At 34.3% G+C, this 27160-nt stretch overlaps 1 protein-coding gene across 5 annotated transcripts in view; it reads left to right on the top strand.

Moving 5' to 3' along the window:
* The window catches only part of CLGN (calmegin), a 48083-nt gene that overhangs the window by 13377 nt on the left and 7546 nt on the right, over positions 1-27160 (top strand). For 4 of the 5 annotated variants that reach the window (XM_007121500.4, XM_007121502.4, XM_007121503.4 and 1 more), the window contains 9 exons: positions 1184-1336; positions 3839-3912; positions 4584-4642; positions 8077-8218; positions 13018-13099; positions 14508-14700; positions 18140-18329; positions 26303-26416; positions 26541-26691. In XM_007121500.4, coding sequence (XP_007121562.1) covers positions 1193-1336; positions 3839-3912; positions 4584-4642; positions 8077-8218; positions 13018-13099; positions 14508-14700; positions 18140-18329; positions 26303-26416; positions 26541-26691 — 1149 coding nt within the window. In that variant the 5' untranslated portion in view covers positions 1184-1192. The remainder of the gene's footprint in view (positions 1-1183; positions 1337-3838; positions 3913-4583; positions 4643-8076; positions 8219-13017; positions 13100-14507; positions 14701-18139; positions 18330-26302; positions 26417-26540; positions 26692-27160) is intronic. The other variant, XM_028491707.2, reaches the window with a different exon arrangement.

Genomic DNA, 27160 nt, shown 5'->3' with positions numbered 1-27160 from the left:
CCGTTGTGGAGCACAGGCTCCGGACGCACAGGCTCAGCGGCCATGGCTCACGGGCCCAGCCGCTCCGCGGCATGTGGGACCCTCCCATACCGGGGCGCGAACCCGGTTCCCTTGCATCGGCAGGCGGACGCGCAACCACTGCGCCACCAGGGAAGCCCCTATTATCTCTCTTTGATTATAGCCATTCTGGTGGGTATAGAGTGCTATCTCATAAATTCAGTGTTTCTTAGGCAGACCCATATAGGTCTGTAGATATGTTCTGCAGAATCTAAGAGTTCTAAGAATATACTGTTTTAAAAAAATTTTTCATGTTGATGGTAATATAACTATACTCTGGATCATCTGAATGACTGACCACCTAATAACCAAGACTGCCACACTATTTCAGTATTCATATTTACTTGCTTAAAAGTCCCCTGGCACCAAGAAATAAAACTTTCATTTTTAACATGCTAATGGGAATAGAGGGGGCTGTAATTATATAAATTATGTATTTCTGCCAAGAGCCAGCCGAATAATATTTGGCTTCTACTCACCTCAATTAATGCTATAAGGAACAGAGGTTTTGCAGTATTTGAATAGAGAAATGGTTATACCGTTGACTCATCATAGTATTATGGGGATGATAAATGCAAAAGAACTTTATTCATAGCACTCAACCTGGTTGCAGTAAATCCTATATTTGTTTGAATTTCCAGCTGTGATTTGATTTCAGTAAAATACTATCACATTCAATTGTGATAAAATTATTTTTCTCTTTTTGGTGTTTACATATAAATATATTTTGTTTTTATAATTGTAAAATTTCCAATTGTATGGTTATATACACTTAAGCAACAATATGATGAAAAAGTAACTCGAGCGAACATTTAGGAATCACGATCCTTTTTTCTTTTTTTTAGAGGAGTCCACATATTATGAGTTCATTAGTCACTGTTATCTATATCTTTAGGTTCGTGCTTTTGGCTCTTTGCTTTTAGAGGCAAGCCTTCAGCTGTAGACTCCTGTGAGATTTTGAAGTTTGTGTTATCACTTGTTCAAAGCATAATTTAAGTAAGTTTGGTAATGATTTGTTTTAAAAGCCATTAAGGAGAAATTATTTCTTTGTAAATATACTTACACATATTTTTCACAACTTTGTTTTTTTTTTTTTTTTTTTTACTGATTACTGTCATTTTCACAGATAATCAATATGCGTTTCCAAGGCTTTCAGCTATGTTTGGGTCTTCTTTTCATCTCAATTAATGCAGAATTTATGGATGATAGTGTTGAGATGGAAGACGTTGATGAAAATTCAGAAGAGATTGATGCTAATGAAAAGGAATTCTCCTCAGAGGTAAGGTTATTGAGAATCAAGCTATAAATTATTCTTTTAGGGACTTCCCTGGCGGTCCAGTGGTTAAGACTTCACCTTCCAATGCAGGGGGTGCGGGTTCCATCCCTGGTTGGCGGGGAGCTGCTAAGATCCCACATGCCTCGCAGCCAAAAAACCAAAACATAAAACAGCAGCAATATTGTAACAAATTCAATAAAGATGTAAAAATTAGGTCCACATCAAAAAATTCTTTAAAAAAAATAAAATATTCTTTTCATGATACATAGGGGTGACTAATTTCTTAAGATTCATTTCTATTCAAATAGTCTTTAGTTTCAATATAAATAGAAAAAACATTGCCTTTTTCCAACTATTTGTTGCTGTGCTTTTAATTTGTGCGTGGCACCTAGCACAGTTTTATTACCAAATAAATATGGGGAAGATCTTTACTATCAAACCAGGAGTCCATCACTGGCTAAAGAGGACTAAATACTTTAGCTAAGGGAAAGGTTTTTAGTCTTCTTTCTGAGACTGCAAGCCCTTTTCAGATAAAAGGTAGTATAATTTTCTCCTAGAAGTAAAGAAAGTAGTGCTTCTTTATTTCTCTGAGGAAAGAAAATGCTAAATAGGATGAATTAGAAAGGGGAGTGATGATGAGGTAGGCATTTAGTAAGGCTCACAGTGTTTCTGTCTCAGCATTCAGATGTGCGTCTTGAGGTAGTGACTGACAGGAGTCTGGAAAACAGGCGTCTGGAGGTTTTTGTACACTTTGACAATCCATAAGAGCTTTCACATTGAGAATATTCATATCTCATATTGAGACAATCAGAAAATTTTTTCAGAAATATTTTTGGTGAGGAAATATCAATTATATTGTGCTAGCTGCTGTTTAAAGGGCCAAGGAGAATAATATATAGTTGTTACAGACTTCCTTTTAGAGTTTTTTATTTGCAAATGCAAGTGTTGTTTAGCTGCTTAAGGTGAATAGTCTTTCTCCTGTTAAGTTTTAAGCTCCACAAGGCCATTTCTTTTAAAACCTGGTTCTGTGATCCACAGAAACTAAGTAGTAATCAAAATGCTTATGGCTGATTTAGATACAGCTACTACGAGGTTTTGGAGGTTAATACTTCAAAGAAATTTCAGATACCTACGACTCTTAACTATATTTGATGATAATTTGAGAAGATGATAAGAAATGGGAGGAACAATTTTTGATGCTTCTAATTTTATAGCATGAGTAATCTAGATATGGTAAAGTACGAGTAAAATATAAATAAAGAGCAAAATAAATTGCTGGTGATTTAAAGGGTCGTCTAACAGAAGGAAGCCTCTTGTAACAACATTGCTCATTTTTGCCAATCCATAAAAATATAGAGAACAGTAAAGTTGTAAGTTCTAATTCAGAAAACTTCATAGGAGATTGGCAATTTGGGTAGCAGAATATTGACCTGTTAGTAAGTGTGTGGGATTTTGTTTAATTACTGATTTTCCTCCCTGAGACAGGAAATGTACTATTAGGGAAGGGTAGGGACAGTGAAAATAGTAAAAGTACTTCTGCATCCTTTTCTCTTAAGGCTGAGAGAAGAAGTCTCATAGCTAATCATATAGGTAAAATCGTAAAGGCTGATTAAGAAAGGACCAAGATTTATCTATTACTGTAAGCAAAATTTTATTTATTCATCATCAGTTCAAATTATCTTTTGACAATTTCAATAAATTTAATTTAAATTATTTTATCGATGCATTCGGTATAGTGTAGTGGTTAAGTGTATAACCTTTAGAACCTAGGCTCATATCTTTTAAGTCCTGCAAGTGTCTAACTGTATGACAGTGAGCAGATTACTTTGCCTGTCTCCCACAGTTTCATCATACGTAAAATGGGAACAATAAAGTACTTCCCGCATAGAAATATGAGGATTAAAAGAGCCGTCAAATCACAGCCCCCCCACCATCATTATCATCATAGCAGCTAACACTTACATGGCACTTGAAACAGTGCTTTGAGATAATTGCTTTGCAGTCCTTTCTCTTTTGAATCTTATTTTTCCTCTGGGTTTCTAATTTCTCAGAATGTTGTCATCGTCCTCTAGTCACAAAACAGTGAAATTTAAGAGTTAATTTTAAACTAACCTATGTGCTTACTAAGTTTTTCATCTCATATGTTTTTCATCTTACATCTTTTGCGTCTAATGATTTTTTATCCTCAGATATTGTCACCTGTTAGAATCCTTTCAAAGCCACATCATGAGGCCTTGGCTAATTACTTCCTCCCATCCCTCCTGTGTTAGAAGGAGTCAGTGTATTCTGTTTGCACATAGAGTTTTTTTTCCATCGTGTATCTCTTATATTCTTCTGTATTTTCTTACCAGTAGAATACAAAGTTTTGAGGCCAGAGACCATGTCACCTACCATCTATCTATATTACCTATATGTGCATTCCATACTAGGTTCTTAATTAGTGAGATTATTTAATTAAAATATTTGTGAAGGTGAATAACTAGAGTTTTTAAATCTATTTTCTAGATTAAATATAAGACACCTCAACCTATAGGAGAAGTATATTTTACGGAAACTTTTGATAGTGGAAGGTTGGCTGGGTGAGTATTCATTCAGGAGAATTTTTTCCTTGATTTGATCAGCTTTTTTGAAGTTATTGGTTGTTAGCCTATGAAAATTGCCTCTACCACAGTACCTTAAAAAAGGGTTAAACTACTTGATTTCACAGTGTAAACCAATACCTTAACACATTTTTATTATTGATAGAAGTGTTTAATTTGAATTGTTATCATTTGTACAAAGAAAATATACAAATGAATCATGAATGTAAAGTGAAAACTTACAACATTTCTTCATTCCTTAGGACAGATATTAATAACGTAATATCAGATGACAAATTCAATTTAATGTTTTATCCTAAATAATGGTAAAAAAACACTAAAAGTTATTATTTATTGATCATTATATGCCAAACACTGTCCTAAGTAGGTGGGTAAGAACTATCTTTATCTGCCTTTTACCAGTGAGGAAACTGAGGCTTAGTGTACCTTAGCTATGATCATACAGCTAGTAAGTTGCAGATTCTAAATTTAATTTAACTCTAGCTTTACAGGATTATGTGTAGACATCCTTTTAGCCTCTAAGTATTCATTTATCTTAGAAGGAAAAGCGACTATTGGGTAATCTTCTGTTGTATCTCTGATATGCATTGTATCTATAAATTGTTAGTTTTATTTTTAATGATATACATTTCTTTCAACTTTATTTATAGGTGGGTCTTATCAAAAGCAAAAAAAGATGATACAGATGCGGAGATTTCTATATATGATGGTAAAATATTTATTTAAATATTCGACATAACCAGTATGACTCAGAGTTCACTAGCTTTTGAGATTATATTTTTATTAAATATACCTGAGGCCCCATCCTGCTTCACAACAGAATCTTGTCAAAAGAGAAATAGAGTCTTTTGTCTCGTCTCCTTTCCAATATTTCTGGAAGTCCAGGTAATCCATACTTAAGCCACCATCCAGTTTTCTAACTCTGAACAGTTAAATTTTCACTCCACTGCAGTTAGTCTCTTGCAGGATTTCCCAGGCTACTGCTGTTCTCTACTGTTTTCCCTCAAGCATGGGCCGCCTAGATCAAGTTATAACTTTCGGCAGGGTCCTCCTAGAGGCCATTTATGAGAGCTATGGGAAATGTGGCTGCTCCTGGAGCTCACACCTCCATGCCCACAACCATTATCACCGCATCTCTGATAGGTTATCCTCAGGCTTCACCTGGAAGGAAAAGTCCTATATGCAAGGGTCATCTTTTCTTCCCCAACAGGACTCTCCTGGAGTGTGACGGAAGAATTTCTTCCTCCTCTTAGTCTAAAACCAGCCTCCTCAGTTGTTACATCCTAAAGCAGGATCAGCCTCAGTCAAGGTGACAGATAGTGGGAATTTCCTCTCTCTCAGAGGACCTCAGACCCATAAGGATGTGACCTCACGCTGAGACTCCAACAGGCATTACATGAGAATAACAACAGAACAACTAACAGCATGTATAGGATGGCAGCAGTCGTTTCATAGTGTCTGTTTTAGTGTGAGATAAAGATCATGCCTGCATGTCTTCCTTTGTAGTGTTCTCCATCCCAGGGTATACGCTTATGTACTCCAAAAAGAACTCTACCATATGCCCAGAACAAGCAATACTGCATTCATTCTAAATCCATTTAGAGAAAAGAATAATTTCCCTCGAAGAAGCAGCAAGTCTGCAGAGATAGAACACTACCTAAAATAATACCCACAGAAATACCCGCCATCGAACAGAATGCTTGACTTAAAACATCTATATTTAGCTTACTTTACAGTTTTTTTAGAACAGCATTGGGTAGATATTTGCTTTATGTTTGTGTTTTAGAAGTATCTGTTAATGGAGTTTTCCTAAAATTAGGATATGGTCTATTTTAGGAGTGAGTTTGTCTCTATTTCTTGCTGGACAAAAATGACTTAGTGTTTAAATGAGTTTCCCCCCACCCCAGCTTAAAATTAGAACTCAAGCAGAAAACAAGCTTCTTAACACCTAAGTTTGGTCTGTAGTCTTATTAAACAAAATTATCCACGAACATAATTTTTTAGCATATTAGATTTGGTATGTTTGGTTGACTTTTTTCAATTTCTTGAAAGCAATTTTGAAAAATACAGAATCTCTTAAAGTTCCAGGTCCTGAAAATGGCATTTTGTATATAAATATTAGCAATGTTGTTTATATACTGGTTAGTTGAGACCAATATCGGCTTCTTTGCAGGAATATTTAGCATTTCTCGTCGTTAATCACAGCTTCTGTATAGTGCCACTTGAGTAAAACTAATTCCTATATTTTCAGGAGTAAGCAAATCTGTGTGAAACATTATGTGCTGTAACAGGGTTTGCATTTGGAGGAGACTTATTTAAATTTTTCAGATTAAGTTACTAATAAAAGTATAGCTGTTTAAAAAATCACCAGTTCTTTAAGTGACCAACTTTCAGGATGTCTTATAAAATTTTGTGAATTCTTTTTGAAATTTTAGTTACATCAGAGTTCATATTACCTGGCACTGTATAGAATTTGAGTAAATGATTATTGGTTAATGAAAAGTTATTATTGATTTGAAGTTGGGAAAAACCTCTTGTCCTTGAAGAATAATCACCTGTCACAGGTTTTCTAAAATTAAAGTAGTACTTTTAGATAGTACCTTTTCATAGCAGATAAATGTATGCATGTAATTACAAAAGAAGGCAACATAGTTTAAAAAAGGCTTTACTATCAGTATCCTAAAACCCCTAAAGATAAAGTTGTTACTTATTAAAAGAAGACCTTTGTGATTTGGTCAAGCCACAGGTTAGTAGTGATAATACAGTTGCTCATCAGTGTGAGAGAAGAAAAACCAAATGAATTCACTTTTTTTAGAAAAGTATACTATAGCCAAATTAGGGGACAAAAAGGAAAAGAAACTTGAAAACTTTAAAAAATGAATTCTTAAAAACCCAATAGTGTGTGCACAATGATAGACTAAAATATACCCCTCTCTGGTGTATGAGACTGTCAGGTTCTTGCACTGTTGTTTTTTAGAAAAAAAAAAAAACATATATAAAGTACATTAGTAATTCAAAAGTGCCCATTAATGTTTCAAGTTGGCACAATACTGGAAAATAGCCAGTTTTCGCTAAATTGAGTTTTCTTGGAATAGGCGATACCTCTAATTTTCAAAACTAGAACACTTTATACAAATTAATAGAAATTAGTTATTTTCTGTTTTAAAAAGAGTAAAGGAGGAAAGTCCAATCCACAACTTTGGGGCTGCAGCTAACCCGCCTAGCTTTGCATTATATGCTGCCTGTGATCTAATTGCAGGAGCTTCCTGATCTTAAACATGGGAGATTCCAGCCCAGAGAGGACCTAACTCAGCTTTGCTGTGCTACAGCCTAGTGCTTATCTAGTATGTATGACTTCCTTGGCCAAAAGTTCTGAGAACTGATTGGCTTAGCTTAGGAAGTGTTAACTTTAGTTTGTGTTGTTTGGGCATAACAATTTTCAGATTAAAATTTAAATCGGGCTTCCCTGGTGGCGCAGTGGTTGAGAATCCGCCTGCCAATGCAGGGGACACGGGTTCGTGCCCCGGTCCGGGAAGATCTCACATGCCGCGGAGCGGCTAGGCCCGTGAGCCATGGCCACTGAGCCTGTTCGTCCAGAGCCTGTGCTCCGCAACGGGAGAGGCCACAACAGTGAGAGGCCCGCGTAACGCAAAAAAAAAAAAAAAAAAAAAAAAAATTTAAATCCTTACAGTAACTTCTGCAAAGTAAGAAAAGTAGCTGATGATACCATAAATTTCAAAAAAATAGACTGAGGCAAACTCATTTTGTGTTAAGGATGTACTTTGTCTCCTGTGTAATTTAAAAATACCTCATTTTAAAAATACAGTGTTGATACAGTATGAGACAAACCACATTTTGTGATGTCATTGATTACAGTCTTTCAGAGAAATCCAAACTAAGCCAACTTTAGAGGTGCTTTAATTAAATACTGTAGGGTCTGTTATTTATTAGCTTCCACAGTTTTAAGAGAAAAAGAGGACATACATACATACAGGTGCAGATATTATTTTCTGATTTAAAAGGTGATTTTATTTTTCCCAAAGTAGCCTTCATGGAAGAATATTATTGGTCACCACTTCTAATAAATAATTCTTAAGTCAGTGTTTTTGGTTTTAGTTTAACTTGCTTTGTTTTGTATTTTAGGAAGATGGGAAGTAGAAGAATTGAAAGAATATCGAGTACCTGGTGACCGAGGACTGGTGTTGAAATCTAGAGCAAAGCATCATGCAATATCTGCTGTATTAGCAAAACCTTTCATCTTTGCTGATAAACCTCTGATAGTACAGTAAGTTTTATTATGTTTTTAATACTTTTTCTGACATTTGTATTAGTTTTGTATAATTTGGCTTCTGAATATAGGTATAATGGGTATAAAATGGGCATAAAAAACCAGATTTTCCTTTTCCATTTCATTTGCTTAAATACACAATGCATGTATACACACAGACACCCTGAGGTTTCGAGTGAAAAGCAGGTTAGTTGAAAAATTATATAATATATGCTGTAATATGCAACATTCCACCACCATAAACTATATAGTGCATACTAAAATCACCATTTTTATTTTAACTCTTTACTGAAAATGACTTGCTATTAAGATATATTAACCTCAGTATATTCAGAATGGAACCATAAATATTGCTGGTAAACCAGTGATAAGATTCAAAGGCAGCAAATTCATTTTAAAGAGGAAGTGCCCTCTTAAAGGGCACATGTTCTCACAGACAGTCACCCCTTCCCTCCCCTGCAATATGGCATAAACTAGTTTTATTGTCATGTTGTTTGCATGTGTAACTGTCGTAAAATCAAGTGTAAATTCCTCAAGCTTGTTTCACCTATACTGGTATAAAACCAAAATAGATGTGTACAAATACAATTACAAAACCAATGAAATTCATATTAAAAACAAAGAAAAGGAAATGTAGAAATGTTACTTTCTACCTTGTATCAGAAGATTGGGCTGTCCGAAATTAATTACAGTGTAAGGAAATACCATTAACTGTAAACTTAACACTCCAGAACCACTTCAGTTTTTTGTTAACATGTTAAATATATTCCTATGTGGTGTAACTAAAATGCCATTTTGTATTTTAGAAATATAAAACAATATGGCATTTGGTATAATTGGGCTAATTTTTCAGCTGTGATGCTTTGGCTTAGTCGTACTGTTATTTCAGTAAATTTAAAATATCAAATAATGTCAGAGTATACAACCATTTAAACAAATGAAAAATATTGTTATAAGTACTTATTGGGATTAATATTTGAGCTTGATATATGTCATTATTCAGAGTTTGGGGTTTCTTTTTTCTTGAAAATTTGAAAGTAATCCTATTCTGTTGAAGTTAGGTGAATATAATATCATTTTCTATTTTAATCCTTTGTGGCTTAAATGAAAGGGTAATGGAAAATAATATAAAGTTTAACTTCTCCAGAGTAAAATGAATCAAATTTGGTATTTTCAGAAAATATAAATCACTGCTAGGCAAGCAAGTGAAAGATAGCTTGCAAGATTAGAAGCAAAGATAATAAGTCTAAAAAATTATTAAAGCAGTTGTGAAATTATTATTCTGAAAAAAGAAAAGGAGAATCAAGAAGAATGGAATAGCAGTGTTTGATATGCTTGAAAACAGTTCAAAGAAGGATAGTGAATATTGGTTATTCTTAATTTTGATGAAATGAGATAAATTAAAAAATTTTATATTTACTATAAATGCTATAGATTTATGACATAACTTTACTCTAAAGCTGCTTTTTCCAAATTGTGTACATATTAATATGCATTACGTGGTCATATAAGTTTTAGAAACTAAGAATATCTGAACCTTAAAGGTAAGGAAGCATATTTGCCCATTAAAGACTTTGAGAAGTTCTCTGTATGAAAACCTGTTTTTAACTTGAATATTGTGTTTCCTAAACATAATTGACCACAGAAGTTTTTTTCCCCCCATAGCAATAATTACTATTTCATGGGACAGTCAGTCACCCCTTCCCTCCCCTGCAATATGGCATAAACTAGTTTTATTGTCATGTTGTTTGCATGTGTAACTGTCGTAAAATCAAGTGTAAATTCCTCAAGCTTGTTTCACCTATACTGGTATAAAACCAAAATAGATGTGTACAAATACAATTACAAAACCAATGAAATTCATATTAAAAACAAAGAAAAGGAAATGTAGAAATGTTACTTTCTACCTTGTATCAGAAGATTGGGCTGTCCGAAATTAATTACAGTGTAAGGAAATACCATTAACTGTAAACTTAACACTCCAGAACCACTTCAGTTTTTTGTTAACATGTTAAATATATTCCTATGTGGTGTAACTAAAATGCCATTTTGTATTTTAGAAATATAAAACAATATGGCATTTGGTATAATTGGGCTAATTTTTCAGCTGTGATGCTTTGGCTTAGTCGTACTGTTATTTCAGTAAATTTAAAATATCAAATAATGTCAGAGTATACAACCATTTAAACAAATGAAAAATATTGTTATAAGTACTTATTGGGATTAATATTTGAGCTTGATATATGTCATTATTCAGAGTTTGGGGTTTCTTTTTTCTTGAAAATTTGAAAGTAATCCTATTCTGTTGAAGTTAGGTGAATATAATATCATTTTCTATTTTAATCCTTTGTGGCTTAAATGAAAGGGTAATGGAAAATAATATAAAGTTTAACTTCTCCAGAGTAAAATGAATCAAATTTGGTATTTTCAGAAAATATAAATCACTGCTAGGCAAGCAAGTGAAAGATAGCTTGCAAGATTAGAAGCAAAGATAATAAGTCTAAAAAATTATTAAAGCAGTTGTGAAATTATTATTCTGAAAAAAGAAAAGGAGAATCAAGAAGAATGGAATAGCAGTGTTTGATATGCTTGAAAACAGTTCAAAGAAGGATAGTGAATATTGGTTATTCTTAATTTTGATGAAATGAGATAAATTAAAAAATTTTATATTTACTATAAATGCTATAGATTTATGACATAACTTTACTCTAAAGCTGCTTTTTCCAAATTGTGTACATATTAATATGCATTACGTGGTCATATAAGTTTTAGAAACTAAGAATATCTGAACCTTAAAGGTAAGGAAGCATATTTGCCCATTAAAGACTTTGAGAAGTTCTCTGTATGAAAACCTGTTTTTAACTTGAATATTGTGTTTCCTAAACATAATTGACCACAGAAGTTTTTTTCCCCCCATAGCAATAATTACTATTTCATGGGACAGTTTAGAAAATGCTACTCTAAAGCAAATAGGGTTAACATATATTCTGCATTTGTCCTCATTTTTCCTATGATTTAAAATTAGCAGCAGTGAAGCTCTATGACATACATTTCACTGATCCTCGAATCCATTGTGAACTATTTATAGTAGGCACAAGTTAATGATTTGAAAAATCCGGAAGTTTGCAGGATATGAAATAGACATAGTGATCGAGTCTAGGCATACTAAGACAGCAGAGCTGTCTTAACGTTTATAGAGACAATTTACACAATTGTTCTCTCTAGTTCTTTACACAGAACCCTTTCTCCTTGGATCACCTATACTAAAACTATATCTCTTTTTATTTTATTTTACTTACAATAGCAAATATTTACCTTTAGTTCACATTATGCACCATTTCTTTTACTTTGTACTCTTCAAAGACATGTTTCATGAATAAAAAGTTTATCAGCTACTGCTTAAAAGTATTGATAAGGCTTTGAGGAAACAAACTATTTAAAAAATGAAAAAGAACAAAACAAAATTTTTCTTCTGATCATAACAGAAGCTAACATTTTTGAGCGTTTATTGGCCCACCACTGTGCATGACAACTTCTAATCATCATAACAGTCCTTTGAGGTGTAGGTATGGGCAATATTCCCACGTTACAGATGAGCAAATAGAGACTAGAGCTTCAGTAATGTGGCTTTAGCCGAGGTATTACCAGAATCCAGAAAAAATCTCAGGTCTTCCTGACTCAAAAGTACTTGCTTGTAACCACTGTTGCAGAGATCTTGAGAAATAAAGCAGAGTAGAAAGTAGGGAGGGGAAATCACCATAATCTCCAGCAACTCAGAGATGATCACTTAAAAGTTTACTGTATTTTCTCTGTTTCTTTTCTATACAAAATATATATACTAATTGCGTTCAAACTGTCAAAGTTTTATATGCTTTTTTTTTTTACTTTGTCTCTAAACTTTCCTCAGAAACATTTTAAACTATAGTCCTTCATTAAAATTATCACTGTGTCCTGTTGCTCCTCTAGTTTCCATCTCTTTTTGCTTTAATTCATTAAACCAAATCATAACTTTTTTGGTTTTCACTGTTTTTCAGTTTGATAACCGGTGTGTCACATGTAATTCATCAGTTTACTGAAAATCTCTTATAAATAGTGTTCAGTAAGACTGTCATTGCCTAAACAAGACAAAACAACAACAGAACTTTTGCTGAGAATTAGAGTGTTGTAAATCTATGAAGAGACTGCCATGTCAGTTCACTCTTTTAGCTGTTACACTGTATTTCCCCTATCTCCTGGCTGTTAAGATCTGAAATATTCCAGGTTATTGACCGAGATTATGAAATCTCTTTGCTTTTGGTATTTAATTAAATGTACAACTCATTTAACATGGTTTCAGTGTAGCTGAACTAAAAGACAAATTAGTAGCAGATTGGATATCTAGGATCATTAGCAATTTCTTAGAAATTTATGCTGTAGCCATGACCCCCATAGTCTTTGTTTTTAGTTTATAAAGACTATGTATAGTACGTACCTTATTTTAATTTGAAGTTTCCTGTTAAAAGTTTTAGTCAAAGTATTTTTTTCTTAATTCAACAGTTTTGATGAAAAAAATTATTTCGACAAATTGGTTGGCTTTTGTATAGTTGATTATAATCATTCTATTTTTAATATTTTAAGGATGCGCACAGAAAAGTCATTTCTGCTTGTTCCCTGTAGGTTGTGGATATGCTTTGTATGAGCTTTCTGGTAATGTAAAATGTTTGTGTTTAAATGAATTGAGAGTAATACATTAGATTTTGAAGAACAGTTAGTAATTTTTATTTATCAGCAGTATGATTCTTTTTCCCTTCATTTAGATATGAAGTAAATTTTCAAGATGGTATTGATTGTGGAGGTGCATACATTAAACTCCTAGCAGACACTGATGGTTTGAATCTGGTATGATATTTTAATGTTTAAGAAAACCTTATTAAAGTTAATAAGTATTTTTAAGGAGCAATTGACACAACTGAAATTTTCATTTTCAACTGAAATCGAAAATAACTTTGAAAATTTTTATCCACCGTGAGTTTATATAGCTTTTACAGTGTGCCTTCAAGTTTCATACACAGCTGTGTTACTTGATGGCATCAGTTTTGTAATCATTAGCCACATAAAAAAGTTTGCTATGTCTATAAATAAAAAATAACCTGGTGCTTATAAATGTCACTAAAAGATCAGCTTACAGTTATTTTCTTTACAAAATAATAATCACAGGAGAAGTAAGATAATGGAGCAAAGCAGTAAAACAAAATGGCCAAAGAACCAAATTAAAAAGGCGGGCCAGTTCAGGAATTGGCAGTCTGCAAAAATTTACTAAGTTAAAAATGTTTTCATAGTGACGCAGGTAACATTAGGACCATTTGAGGTTTGGAGACATTTCTTATAGCAACCTCCTACAGGAGGCTATGTCAGGATTTCTGCGTATAACAAAAATAAGATAAATGAGACATTAATGAGATATTTGTCAGAATGCGTGGCTATGAAACAGATTAAAGGATTCATTTACTGTTATTAGGATCAGGTAAAGGGGAAGTCATTTGTAGTAGATGGTGAAACACTTAGGTATTGTGAGGTGATGATCACCTGAAGGTACAATGGCAATAATAAAGTCAAATACCAAGTATTTTTCTAAGCACTTTATCTAATTAATTCAGTTAATCCTCAGAGAAACCTTATAAGGTACGTACTATTATTATCTTCATCAGAGGTAATGAAATAGAACCACAGGGAGGTTAAGAAATATGCTCAGGGCCACACACAGCTGGTTTAAAGGCAACAGTAGGATTTGAACTCCAGATCCCGTGCTCTTAACCAGTGTCCAAGCCAAATGAAGAGAAATGACCAGTAATAAAATGGGGAGCATGTTGCTGTGTCTGTTTCTGAGTCTGAATCTCTTCTTCACATTGTGCTAAGGGGCGCCATTTTCTGGTGTCTTACTGAATAGTAGTAATGGCTAAGTAAGCACTGTAGTCTTAAGTCACAGAATGCTTTTCTCTGTGCTTAATTTTCTTAATAAAATATTAATAGTACAGATCTATATAGAGTAAAACATTATGATGTTGCTAGGGTGGTTCCAGCTTCTCTCCTACATCTTGAGGATGGAAGTAGTGTGTGCACTTAAAAAACTATTTTGAAATAAAATTTGTTGTGTTTTCCACATCCTTTATTGTCAATTGTGTCAACTAATTCTTTGGTGAATTAGCATTTGATACATTTTTGTGAACTCTACCCAGTGGGGTAGAATAGAGAAATTCATTAAATACTCTAATTCTGGACTAATCCCAATACTCATCTCTCTTTGAAGGAAAACTTTTATGATAAAACATCCTATACCATTATGTTTGGACCAGATAAATGCGGAGAAGATTATAAGCTTCATTTTATCTTCAGACATAAACATCCCCAAACTGGAGTTTTTGAAGAGAAGCATGCCAAACCTCCAGATGTAGACCTTAAAAAGTTCTTTACAGACAGGAAGACTCATCTTTATACCCTTGGTATGTCCTTTTAATTCATTCATTAATTGAAAGATATCTGCTGACTACCAATGTTTTCGTGGCAAGTGCTTTGGGAGAAACACAGGTCCTTCTGTTAAGGGCTTATCTTTTTAGGAGAATAAGACACACATATTTATAGCACAGGTAGAAAGTAAAGTGTTGTATGAGGTACAGTTAAGAGCTCAAAAACAATATTACTTTCAGTTTGGAAACTTGGAGAAAACCTAGTGAAGGCGGTTATATTTGACCTAGTCTTGAAGTATAGATACAATGTGGAAGATAGGAGAGGAAAGGGATATTTTAGGCACCCTGACATTAGTGGTGCTGAAAGAATAGAAAACTGGAGAAAAAGGTTAAAGGGGAGGAAGCCCTTAATATTAGACTTTATTCTATAGGCAGTTGTCATTGTTGGGTCCTGCCTTGTGGTAGTTGTGAGAAAACTTTGAAAGGGAAAGCATTGAGCAACCATCTATTAACATACTTAGCTTTACTTTTGTAACTAGGAGTTTGCCTATATGTTGACTAGGAGGAACACTACATGGGATTGTTTCTCCTTTTTCCAAGAACATACAATTATAGAGGTTTGTTCTGCCCATGATTACTTAAAATCACAGCATGTCAGAACCTAACAGGACAGCTCCATCCAAGACTAAGATATTTCAGTTTTCTTTCCAAAAACTGCAGTTACAGAAACATTCATTTTGTCTGCCAACACAGGGACAAATTTTATTTTTAATATCAGTATTGGGGCTTCCCTGGTGGTGCAGTGGTTGCGCGTCCGCCTGCCGATGCAGGGGAACCGGGTTCGCGCCCCGGTCTGGGAGGATCCCACATGCCGCGGGGCGGCTGGGCCCGTGAGCCATGGCCGCTGAGCCTGCGCGTCCGGAGCCTGTGCTCCGCAACGGGAGAGGCCGCGGCAGAGGGAGGCCCGCATACCACAAAAAAAAAAAAAAAATAAAATAAAAAAAAAAATAATAATAATAATAATATCAGTATTGATATCAAAGACCTTTTTCTGAAATTGGAAAATAGTACTAGACATTTTGGGGAGCATAAAGTAAATTGTAGAAATGTAGAGATAATGAGAAATTATAACTAGAAAAAATGAATTTTAATTAGACTTTGTATAAACCTGGTCAAAAGCACTTTGGTAGTGTAATCAAAGGCCACAATTCCACTTTCAGGAATTTATCCAAAGAAAATAATCCAGAAGAAAGAAAATGACCTATGTGTAAAAATATACTGTAAATTGGAAGCAACCCAAATGTTACAGTAGTGGTTTTCTTTCTATACAATACAAAATGATAACTATGAAAATATTTGGCAACAAGGAAGAGACGTTTATAATATTAAAATTGGGAAAGAAAACGAGATTCAAATTGGAGGCACATCCTGATGGCCACTAGACATATTATGCAAACAAAAAGAAAAAGACTAGAAAAAACTAATTTTTATTAATCACCTGATAGGTACCATGCTCTATGCTAGACACTTTGTTTACAACCGTCCTGTGAGGTGAGCAGTTTCTCTCTATTTTGCCTTAATTTAGGTTAAGTAACTTGCCCTAGGAAACAAAAGTAATTGGTAAGACTGGAATTAAAACTCAAGTCTGGGGGCTTCCCTGGTGGCGCAGTGGTTGAGAGTCCATCTGCCGATGCAGGGGACACGGGTTCGTGCCCAGGTCTGGGAAGATCCCACATGCCATGGAGTGGCTGGGCCCGTGAGCCATGGCCCCTGGGCCTGCGCGTCCGGAACCTGTGCATCCCGACCCTGTGCTCCGCAATGGGAGAGGCCACAACAGTGAGAGGCCCGCGTACCGAAAAAAAAAAAAAAAAAAAACAAAACTCAAGTCTGACTCTTAAACATTTGCTTTTCTTACTACTATACACAAAAACTTTGTTGTGCTAGAATTATCAAGTGGCTATTTTCTTTTTAAAAAAACTTTCTGTAATACTACTATATTTTTATAACATTATTCTGTAGTTGTTCTAAGAACCTTACAGGGTCCCTTAAAAGACTTTATAATCCAATGCCTTTTGTTGTAGATTCATCTAGAACATTGAATACAGTTTTCTAAACGGAAAGGTTTCTTGGCTAAAGATTTTAGGCAAAGATGTCTTTTCACATATGTGTAATTGTCATGTGCTTTTTTTGATTTACTATAATTTTAAAACATTTCAGATGCAAAATTTATTCAGAAAATAGTCTTTGGGATTTTTCTTGAGAAATGTCTTTTTTTTTATTAGAAAGGGTCTAGCACATTTTTGCATTTAAGATCTTATTCTCAGTTCTGCTTCAATCTTGACTTTTTTCCTTTGTGTAGTAATATAGTTTTATAATCTCAGCTGTAATAGAAGAGGAAATGGTGGAGAAAAAAGAGAAGGGAGAAAATACTGAGTGTTCGTTTACATTATTTGACTTTGTATATAAATTGCAATATTTGATTTTGATATAAATAATTTGGCATTGTTGTGACTGAAACCTTTGGAGATTGTTATTACTTCAGAATTGCTTTTACAGAAAGTGGTAGCCCATTTACTTAGTTAAGTCAGGATCATCCTGACATTTATTGACAGCTCCTACTTCCTTAACTTACTAAAAGCAAATGTTAGGCAGCTACTTTCATCTACAGTTCTTTCCAAAGATGTAAATTATACTCAGTGACTCCCCACCACATGTTTACAGAAGGGAGAAAGAGCTTTTTTGTCATTACAATGATAAGGGAGTCCTTTATGAAACTTTTGGCTTAGGGACTTCTAAAGAGCTAGAATTTACCTCAAAACAAACGTACTAAATAAAGTGTGAGGTTGAATATTTTCAATCATCCTTAAGACATTTTTCACTACAGTGTATGAATCAATAAATTTGAAATGCCAATGAGCTTTATAGATTTCTGGGAAATCATAAGAATGTATCAATGTTAAATTCCTGATTTTGGTGCCTAGATTTGGGTTATATAGGAGAATGTCCTTGTTTATAGGAAGTATACATTAAAACATTCAGGGATGATATGGATGAGGTCAGTAATTTACTCTCAAGTAATTCAAGAAAAAATAAAGTTCTTTATAGCATACTTGCAACTTTTAAAGTTTGAGGTCGTTTCAAAAAATTATTTTAAAATAGTGAAGATTGGGTTGTATTCTGTAACTATGAAAGAGTGAAGCTGACTGGTCATGTGAGTCCTAAGCTGAGTTAGCTATTGAGTATTTTTATTTGAGAAGTAATGGAGCATTTTATTAAATTATTATTGTTACTTAAAATTTTATCTTTGGTTTTAGAAAGCATTATATCTAGTGATTTCAGTGTATTTTGATTTAATACGTCGGTAATTCCTTTATTGTGGTTGAGAGAAAATTTTACCCATGAAGTTTAGGGTAGAAGATTATCTTTAACATGTCTGTCAATATGATAAGTGTAATATGCTTAAATTGGTCTTTAGTGATGAATCCAGATGACACATTTGAAGTATTAATTGATCAGATAGTTGTAAACAAAGGAAACCTACTAGAGGATGTGGTTCCTCCTATCAATCCTCCCAAAGAAATTGAAGATCCCAGTGATAAAAAACCTGATGATTGGGATGAAAGAGCAAAAATCCCTGATCCTTCTGCTGTCAAACCAGAAGACTGGTAAGCAAAGAATTCAGTAGCAAAGTGTTCTTTGGCATAAAGTAACGTGTGTTTATGTGAAGTAACGTGTGTTTAAGTGAAGTTTACAACCAATGAAGCTTATTCTTTTAAACATCAGTACTACTTATTTTGACTATTTTGGGTGAAATACTTCTCTAAAACGGATTTTGCACTCCCCTGCCTCTTAATTATCTTAATTTTCATTTTAATTAATATTTTAATTTTGTTGCCCTTTTCAATATAGTATTTGTATTTTGTATGTTTTCAATGTTGTGAGGGAAAAAATTCCATGAATCTGAAGCACCAACACTTTAATTTCAGTTCCCAGTTTGATCTGTATCATGTATGTGTGTGCGTACTTTACATAGTTGCGGTGTTTTCAGTTAATGATTAGTTGGCTTAAAAAGCCATATTCTCGGCATCTTATATAGGATTTACTCATACCAGTTTGCTTACCCATAAAATGTTCACTAGCTGAGTATTTGTGTGGTTTCCATTCTACAGGATTATGAATATTTTCCTTAAAAGAAATGTATTCAGTTCCAGATTACCTATAGCTTGAATTCAGATGGTGAGGGATACTTTTATAACTCTCCATTTAACTGAGATATTCTTTGTCCTTCAAATATGTTTTGTAATTTCTCCCTAAAATCTTGTTACCTTTATTCCTAAGAACATTTTTTTTTCCCTGCTGACAGTTCACTCTTAATTATGGTTTTGCTAAGTAGATTATCTGTCTTTGTGTATTTAACCCACCCTATTGGTTATCTATTGCTGTGTAGCAAATTACCAAAAAACTTAGCAACTGAGGACAACAAACATGAACTCACCCAGTTCCTGAGAGGCAGGAATCTGGGAGTGGCTAGCTCCCCAGTTCTGGCTCAGACTCTCCTGAGGTTGCTGTAGAGCTGCCAGTAAGAGCTGCCTGCATCTGAAGGCTTGTCTTGGGCGGCTGGAGGATCCACTTCCCACTGGCTTCTGTAGCCTTTGTCAGGAAGTTTCCGTTCCCTGCCACCTAGGCCTCTCCTTACGTCTTCTCATGACATGGCAGGTGGCTCCCCTAGAGGGAGTGATCCAAGAGGGAGAGAGCACAACCACAGAAACTGCAGTGCTTTTTATAACCTAATCTCAAAAGTGACATGCCATCACTTCAGCTGTGTTGTTTGTCACACAGACCAACCCTAGTACAGTTGGGAGGAGACTACGTAAAGGTAGATGCACTAAGTATGAGTAAAAAAAGTTTTATTCTTAGTTTACTAAGAGTTTTTTTTCCCCATGTTTGGGTGTTGTATTTTGTAAAACCCTTTTTGTGCATCTATTGAGATGACCACGTGGTTTTTCTCCTTTATTTTCTTAGTGTGGTGAATTATATTGATTGAATTTCTAATGTTGACTAACCTTGCAATCTCCTTGATCAACAAGTATTGTCCTTTTGATATTTGCTGGATTCTGATTGCATGTTTTTTTTTCTGTCAGATTTATTGAAGTATAATTTTCATACAGTTAAATCCATTTATTTTAGATATACAGTTCTGTGAGTTTGGAAAAATATATACAGTGATCTAACCACTACCACAGTCGTGATGTAGAATATTTCCATCATTCCCCAAAGGCCTTTATATCCTTTTGTAATCAATTCCCTCCTTCCACCTTTATTTAACCTCTGGAAACTACTGATGTGATTTCTGTCCCTTATAGCTTTGCCTTTTCCAGAATATCATATAAGATGGAATTATACAGTATATAAGTTTTCTTTCTGATTTCTTTCACTCAGAATGATGCTTTCTGAGATTTATCTGTATTTTTTGCTTGTATCAGTAATTAGTTTTGTTTTATTGCTGAGTAGTGTACCATTGTAGGGATGTATCATAATTTGTTTACCCATTCACATATTGATGGAAGTTTTGGTTTCCAGTTTGGGGCAATTATGAATAGAGCTGTTACAAACATTTGTGGTCAGGGCTTTGTACAGACATAATTTTTCCTTTTTCTTCGGTAAATACCTAGGAGTGTGATTGTACAATAAGTGTATGTTTAAATTTATAAGAAACTGCCAAACTTTTCCAAAGGGCTATCCCATTTTGCAGTCCCACCATTATGTAAGAGTTCCAGATGTTATACATTAACAGCATTTGGTATTATGTTTTTTTAACTGAGATATAATTGACATATAATATTGTAATAGTTTACGTGTACAACATAATGATTTGATGTATGTGTATATTGCAAAGTGATCACTACAGTGTTTAGTTAACATCCATCACTTCACATAGTTAACAGCTTTTTTTTCCTGTTTTGAGAACTTTTAAGATTCACTCCTTTTAACTTTCAAATATATGATATAGTGTGGTGAACTGTAGTCACCATGCTGTACCTTACATCCCCAGGACTTATTTATCTTATAACTGGAAGTTTGTACCTTTTGACCTTTTGGTATTATCTGTTTTTGTTTTTCTGTTTTTCTTTGGATATTCTGAAAGGTTTGTAGTGATATCTAATTGTAGTTTTGATTTACATTTCCCTAATGACTAATCCTTAATTTCCCCAATTTTCATTTACTTGCCATTCATATCAATTTCTTTGGAGAAGTATCTTTTCAGTTTTTTCCCCTGCTTTATTTGGGTTATTTTTTTATATTCAGTTATGAGAGTTCTTTATATTCTGGATACAGGTGTTGTGTCAGTTATCTAGTTCTGTTTAACAAATTACCCCAAAACTTAGCGGCTTAAAACAACATTTGTTATCTCTCAGTTTCTTGTGATTTCAGGATTCTGACTGCAGCTTAGTGGGGTCCTTTGGCCCTGGGTCTTTCAGCTGCAGTTAAGATGTCAGCTGGGGCTATAGTCATCTAAAGGCTCAACGAGGAGCGGATCCAGTTTCAGTTTCACTCAAGTGGGCATTGGCAGGATTCAGTCTCTCAAGGGACTGAATTGTTGTTGGACTGAGGGCCTCAGTTCCTGGCTGGGTGTTGGCCAGAGTCATCCCTTGGTTCCTTGCAATCTAGGCCTCACCACAGAGTATCTCACAACATGGTAGCTGTCTTCAACAGTAGCAAGGGAGAGGGGAAGGGAGGGGAGAAGAGAGTGCGAAGAAGATGGAGGTTACAGTCTGTACTGGGTTAACACTGTCCTCCAAAATTCCATGTCTACCCAGAACCTGTAATTGTGACTTTATTTGGAATTAGGACCTTTGCATCTGTAATCAGGTTAAGATAAAGTAATACTGGATTAGGGTGGGCCCTAAATCTAGTACTACCGGTGTCCTTGTAAGAAGAGGGAAATTTGGACACAGACACACAGGGAGAACACGAGGTGACAACTGAGGCAGAAATTGCAGTGATGCATCTACAAGCCAGGGAATGCCAAGGGTCGTCAGTGGCCACCAGAAGCAAGGAAGAAACAAGGAGAGATCCTGTCCTGGAGCCTCCAGAGAGCATGGTCCTGCCCAAAACTTTGATTTCAAATTTCTAGTCTCCAGAATTGTAAGATAATACATTTCTGTCACTTTAAGCCACCCAGATTGTGGTGTTTTGTCACAGCAGCCTAGGGAAACTAATATACAGTCTTTTATAACTTAATCTTGGACGTAACATACCATTACTAATTTCTGTTCATTAATAGCATGTTATTAGGTCCCACCCACACTCAAGGAGAGGGGACTTCACATGGACATGAATACCAGGAGGCAGGATCATTGGAAACCATTTCAGAAGCTGCCTATCTCAGTCTGAGATTGCCAGTGCCAGAGCCCCTGAGGCGAGGACCCGGTTAGGTGGCACCCAGATTTCACAGTACAGACACCGCAGTAATAAATGTTACTTTAAGCCCCTAAGTTTTGGCGTAGTTTGTTATGCAGCAATAGTCAATTAATATAGATATGCAATATGCAATATTTCCTTTCACTCTGGGGCTTGTCTTAATTTTCGTAACAGAGAGCAGAAGTGTTAAATTTTTTGAAGTCCGGTTTGTCAATATTTGTCTTTGATGATTCATGCTTTTTGCATCTTACTAAGATAAGATGTCTTTGCCTAAATGTGACAAAGATTTTCTTTTGTTTTCTAGGCAAATAGTTTTGACTAAAACTCTGTTCTGAGTTAATTGTTGTATGTAGTGTGAGGTATAAATCAAGATTAATTTTCAAAAATATGGGTGTCTAATTGTTCCAGCATCTCTTATCATCCATTTAATGTCTGTAATGATCTGTACTGATGTCCCCTCTTTCTTTTCTGATATGGCAACTAGTGTTTTTTCTTGATGTGTCTAGCTGAGGGTTTATCAATTTTATTGAACTTTTTGGAGGACCAGCTTTTGTTTTAGTTTTTTCCCTTCCAGTGGCCTTTTTTGTATTTCGTTATTTCCTTCCTCTTCTTACTTTGAACTTAATTTGCTCCTCTTTTCTACCTTATTAAGGTAGAAAATAATTTCTGATAGAAGCAGCTGTAAAATTTCTCTAAGCACTGTTTTAACTAAGTTCCACAAATATATATTATTTATGAGAACATTCAGTTCATACTGTTTTATAATTTCCCTAGTGATTTCTTCCTTGATTCATGTATTTTTAAATGTGTTGCTTTGTTGTCAATTATTTATGGATTTTCCAGATATGATTTTCATTTTAACTCCCAAGTTAATTCTATTGTGGTCAGAAAACATTCACAAATAGCAGTTACATCAGGTTGGTTGATAGCATTGTTCAAAAGCTTTTATATTCTTAATGGTCTTCAGTCTGTTCTTTTACTGAGAGAAGAGAACTAAAATCTTCAACTATGATTGTGGATTTGTCTTTATCTCCTTTGAGTTCTATTACTTTTTGCTTGAAGATCTGTTACTAGATCAATTCACAGTATTTCATGACCTCTTGAGGAGCTGGCCTTTTTATTATTATAAAATGTCCTTCTTTATAAACTCTTATAATACTCTCTGTCTTGAAGTCTACTTGGTCTGATATTAAATCAGCACTCCAGTTTTCTTTTAAATCATGTTTCCATTGAATATTATTTTCCATTATTTGCCTGTAACCTGTATATGCCTTTATTTTTCAGGTGATTTTCTTGTAGGCAACTACATTTGGGTCTTGCCTTTTAATTTGAGTGTTTTAAACCATCTACATTTAATGCACTTATTGCTCTGGCTGGGTGTAAACCTACCATCTCACTACTTGTTTTTTCTTTGTCCCATATATTCTGTGGCTTTTTATAAAATGTATTTCCTGGCTTTCTTCGGATTGAGTTATATTTTTTTTGAGTCTTCTATTTTTTCTTCTCTATTGGCTTTTTGGCTTTTCATCTGTAGTTTGTTGTTTTGCTGGTTGCTCTAGGGTTTGCAATATGCATCTTAAACCTATTTCAGTACTCTCAAATAGTGTTATACCACTTCATGTCTAAGTTAATCATATGAGAGTCTTATATTTTCTCCCGTACATCCTTCATGCTATTATCATACATTTCCTTCTTTATGTACTGTGAAGGCCATGCATATTTATTCTTCAATCAGTCTCTTTTGGGCTTCCCTGGTGGCTCAGAGGTTGAGAATCCGCCTGCCGATGCAGGGGACGCGGGTTCGTGCCCCGGTCCGGAAAGATCCCACATGCCGCGGAGTGGCTGGGTCTGTGAGCCATGGCCACTGAGCCTGTGCGTCCGGAGCCTGTGCTCCGCAACTGGAGAGGCCACAACAGTGAGAGGCCCGCATACCACAAAAAAAAAAAAAAAAAAAAAAAAAAAATCAGTCTCTTTTTATAGGACAGTTATGAGGGGAAAAGTTCTTTTATTTACCCACATATTTACCATTTCTGGTACTCTCCTTCTTTTGTGTAGATAGAAATTCCTGTCTGTTATTGTTTTCCTTCTGCTTGATAAGCTTGTCTTAATACATTGTAGTACATACCTGTTGTCATTGCATTCTCTTAAATTATTTGTCTGAAAATCTCTTTATTCTGCCTTCATTTTTGAAGGATTTTTCACTGTGGGGTTATAGGTTGATAGTTATTTTGCAACAGCCATACCATATCATGAGGCTCACACTGATTCTGATGAGAAGTCAGTTGTTATTCTCATCCTTGTTCTCCTTTACCTAATATGTCATTTTTTTCTATTTGGTTTTAAGATTTATTTTCACTGTTACTGGTTTTCAATAGTTTGATTTTTGTTGTGCCTTGATGTCATTTGTGTGTGTGTGTGCGTGTGTATTTGCCTTGCTTTGGATTCTTTGAGTTTTTTGAAATGCGGGTTTATAGTTTGTATCAAATTTGGGTAACATTTAGCCATTATTTCCTTAAATATTTATATATGCCTCCCCATCTCTTTTTTGGGATGCCACTTAAATGTGTGTCAGACTGCTTTACATTTGTTACACAAGTCACTGAGAATCTATTCATTTTTTAAAACCAGTTTTTCTCTGTGTACTTCATTTTGGAAAGTGTCTATTACTATTTCTTCAAGTTCTTGTTGTTTGTAAACATTGGGGTTTACCACCTATTCAGAACATAGAATGTTGCTCCTGGAAAACCAAAAGTGTTAACTTGTTGACTCTCTTTTAGATAAATAGGGGTACTGGTTAGCAGTGAAAATGTCTTTGCCTTAAGGGAAATAGTATAATAGGGAAGTAACTTGTGCAAGGTAGGAAGAATAGTGCTTTTTAAAAAAAATGAATAAGTCACTTATTAGTGTATCACTTCCATGATTCATGCTATCAGAAAAGGTAGGACTACATCCCTCCATGTGGGCTTTCTAGCATTGCTTCATCTTTGTTTGCCCATAAAGAGTAAGGCTGGGACATACGTTTGCCCTTAAATGAGAGAAACTGTATATACCAACCTCATTCTGATTGGTGAAACATGTGAGAATTTTTTTTATAAAGTGCTAAAAGGGATGCACCCTTAAATTTTAAACCCCAGTTACTGAGTCCTCAGAGACCCTAAGATAACATTGATAACAGACAAGTACAAGTCTTTACATACATAGATTTGATTATTTCAGTTTGTTACTCAGTCTTTACATATATATTGTTGATTATTTCAGTTTGTTATTCAAGTTTTGTTTGGAAAATCATAATGTAGCTTCTTATTTAAAATTTTTACTTTTCTGTAAAGATGAAAATTATGTTAGTAATTCTATTCACTACTTACTGTGACTATGTTTATATACTTTAGAATTTACTTTCTAAGTGTTATTTTTTAATGAAAATATAAGAATTACTAGAATTAAATATGGAGAGTTTTTAAAAAATAATATTGGAATAGGGAAGACCTTTCTAAATATGACATAAAATTGAAGAATCATAAAGGAAAATGTTAATAAATTTCAATTACATGAAAATAAATGAGTTTTACATGGAAAAAAAAAAAACCTCACCATGAGCTACATTAAAAAATGCATGAGAAACTGGAAAAAAATTTTACTTCATATAGCTGACAACTAATTTCTTATTAATTTCTAATATATTCCAGGATATTAATTATAGCATTATTCATCATAGTAAGTTTTTGAAAACACTATTCTCAACAATAGATAGATTAAATAAATTGTGATCACAAAGTAGAAAACTATGCAACTGTTAAGAAGAATGAAGCAGATATATATTTATATAAAACAGAGCTCCTAGAACAGTCTTGACATGTAGTAGTCATCCTGTATATGTTTGTTGATGAATGAGTTTTTAAGTGAACGAAATCAAGGTCTAACATACTCTGTATAGAATGCTATCATTTGTGTAAAAAAAGTATGTGTATATATATATGTATGTGTGTGTATATATATACATATACACACACATACATATGTGCATGTGTGTATAGAACATAACAAGTAATATATATAAAAAAGTGTATAACAGAAGATTTAGGTGGATGAGAGAGAGGGGAGGTAGTAGGTACAAAGACAGGGTAGGAAATGCCTTTTGGTACCTTATGAATTTTGTAACGTGCATTTTTAAACTGCTTGAATAATTAATAATTAGCATAACATACTGTATTTACAGGGATGAAAGTGAACCTGCCCAAATAGAAGATTCAAGTGTTGTTAAACCTGATGGCTGGCTTGATAATGAACCGAAATTTATTCCAGATCCTAATGCTGAAAAACCTGTTGACTGGTAAGCATTCTTCATCTTCAAATGTCAATTTCATATTTTTCTAACTTGCTTTTTTGTTACTAGTTTATATGACTGACAGGAGAGACTTGAGGTTACTCCATTTGCTTTGTTCTAATATCCTAAGGAACGAAGACATGGATGGAGAATGGGAGGCACCTCAGATTTCTAATCCAGCATGTCGGATTGGGTGTGGTGAGTGGAGCCCTCCCATGATCGATAACCCAAAATACAAAGGAGTATGGAGACCTCCAATGATAGATAACCCTAACTACCAGGTAATAACCACTTGTTCCAGTCCCAGAGTAAACTTTAAAATGTTGTGCTATTTATCTAGTTATTGATAATGTTACATGAACTTCAGGAAATTTGATTTGTATAATTGTGTGCCTTAGCTATCTTAAGAAGTCAGAGAACATAGACTCCAACTAATTTATGTTTAAAAAGTGAAACATTCCTTATTTAATTTTCTGGGGGAATAAAATTAAGAACTAAAGATAAGTTACTTTATACTATATTTTTCCTTAGTAATCAACTGATGATCACTTTGGAATAAAATTTTATTTTAGAATTAAATATAAGAAGTGAGTTCTGATCAAGAAGACTCAGGTTGTACATTTTAGTAATTAAAGTCTGTGCTTAATTAATGTGCTTCTTACTCTCTGGTATTATTATTATTATTATTATTATTATTATTATTTTTTTTTTTTTTTTTTTTTTTTTTTTTTTTTGCGTTACGCGGGCCTC

This window comes from Physeter macrocephalus, chromosome 7, assembly GCF_002837175.3.
Source record: "Physeter macrocephalus isolate SW-GA chromosome 7, ASM283717v5, whole genome shotgun sequence".
Lineage (NCBI taxonomy): Eukaryota > Metazoa > Chordata > Mammalia > Artiodactyla > Physeteridae > Physeter > Physeter macrocephalus.
Note: the sequence above shows the minus strand (reverse complement) of the source record. Positions and strands in the feature narration are given on the sequence as shown.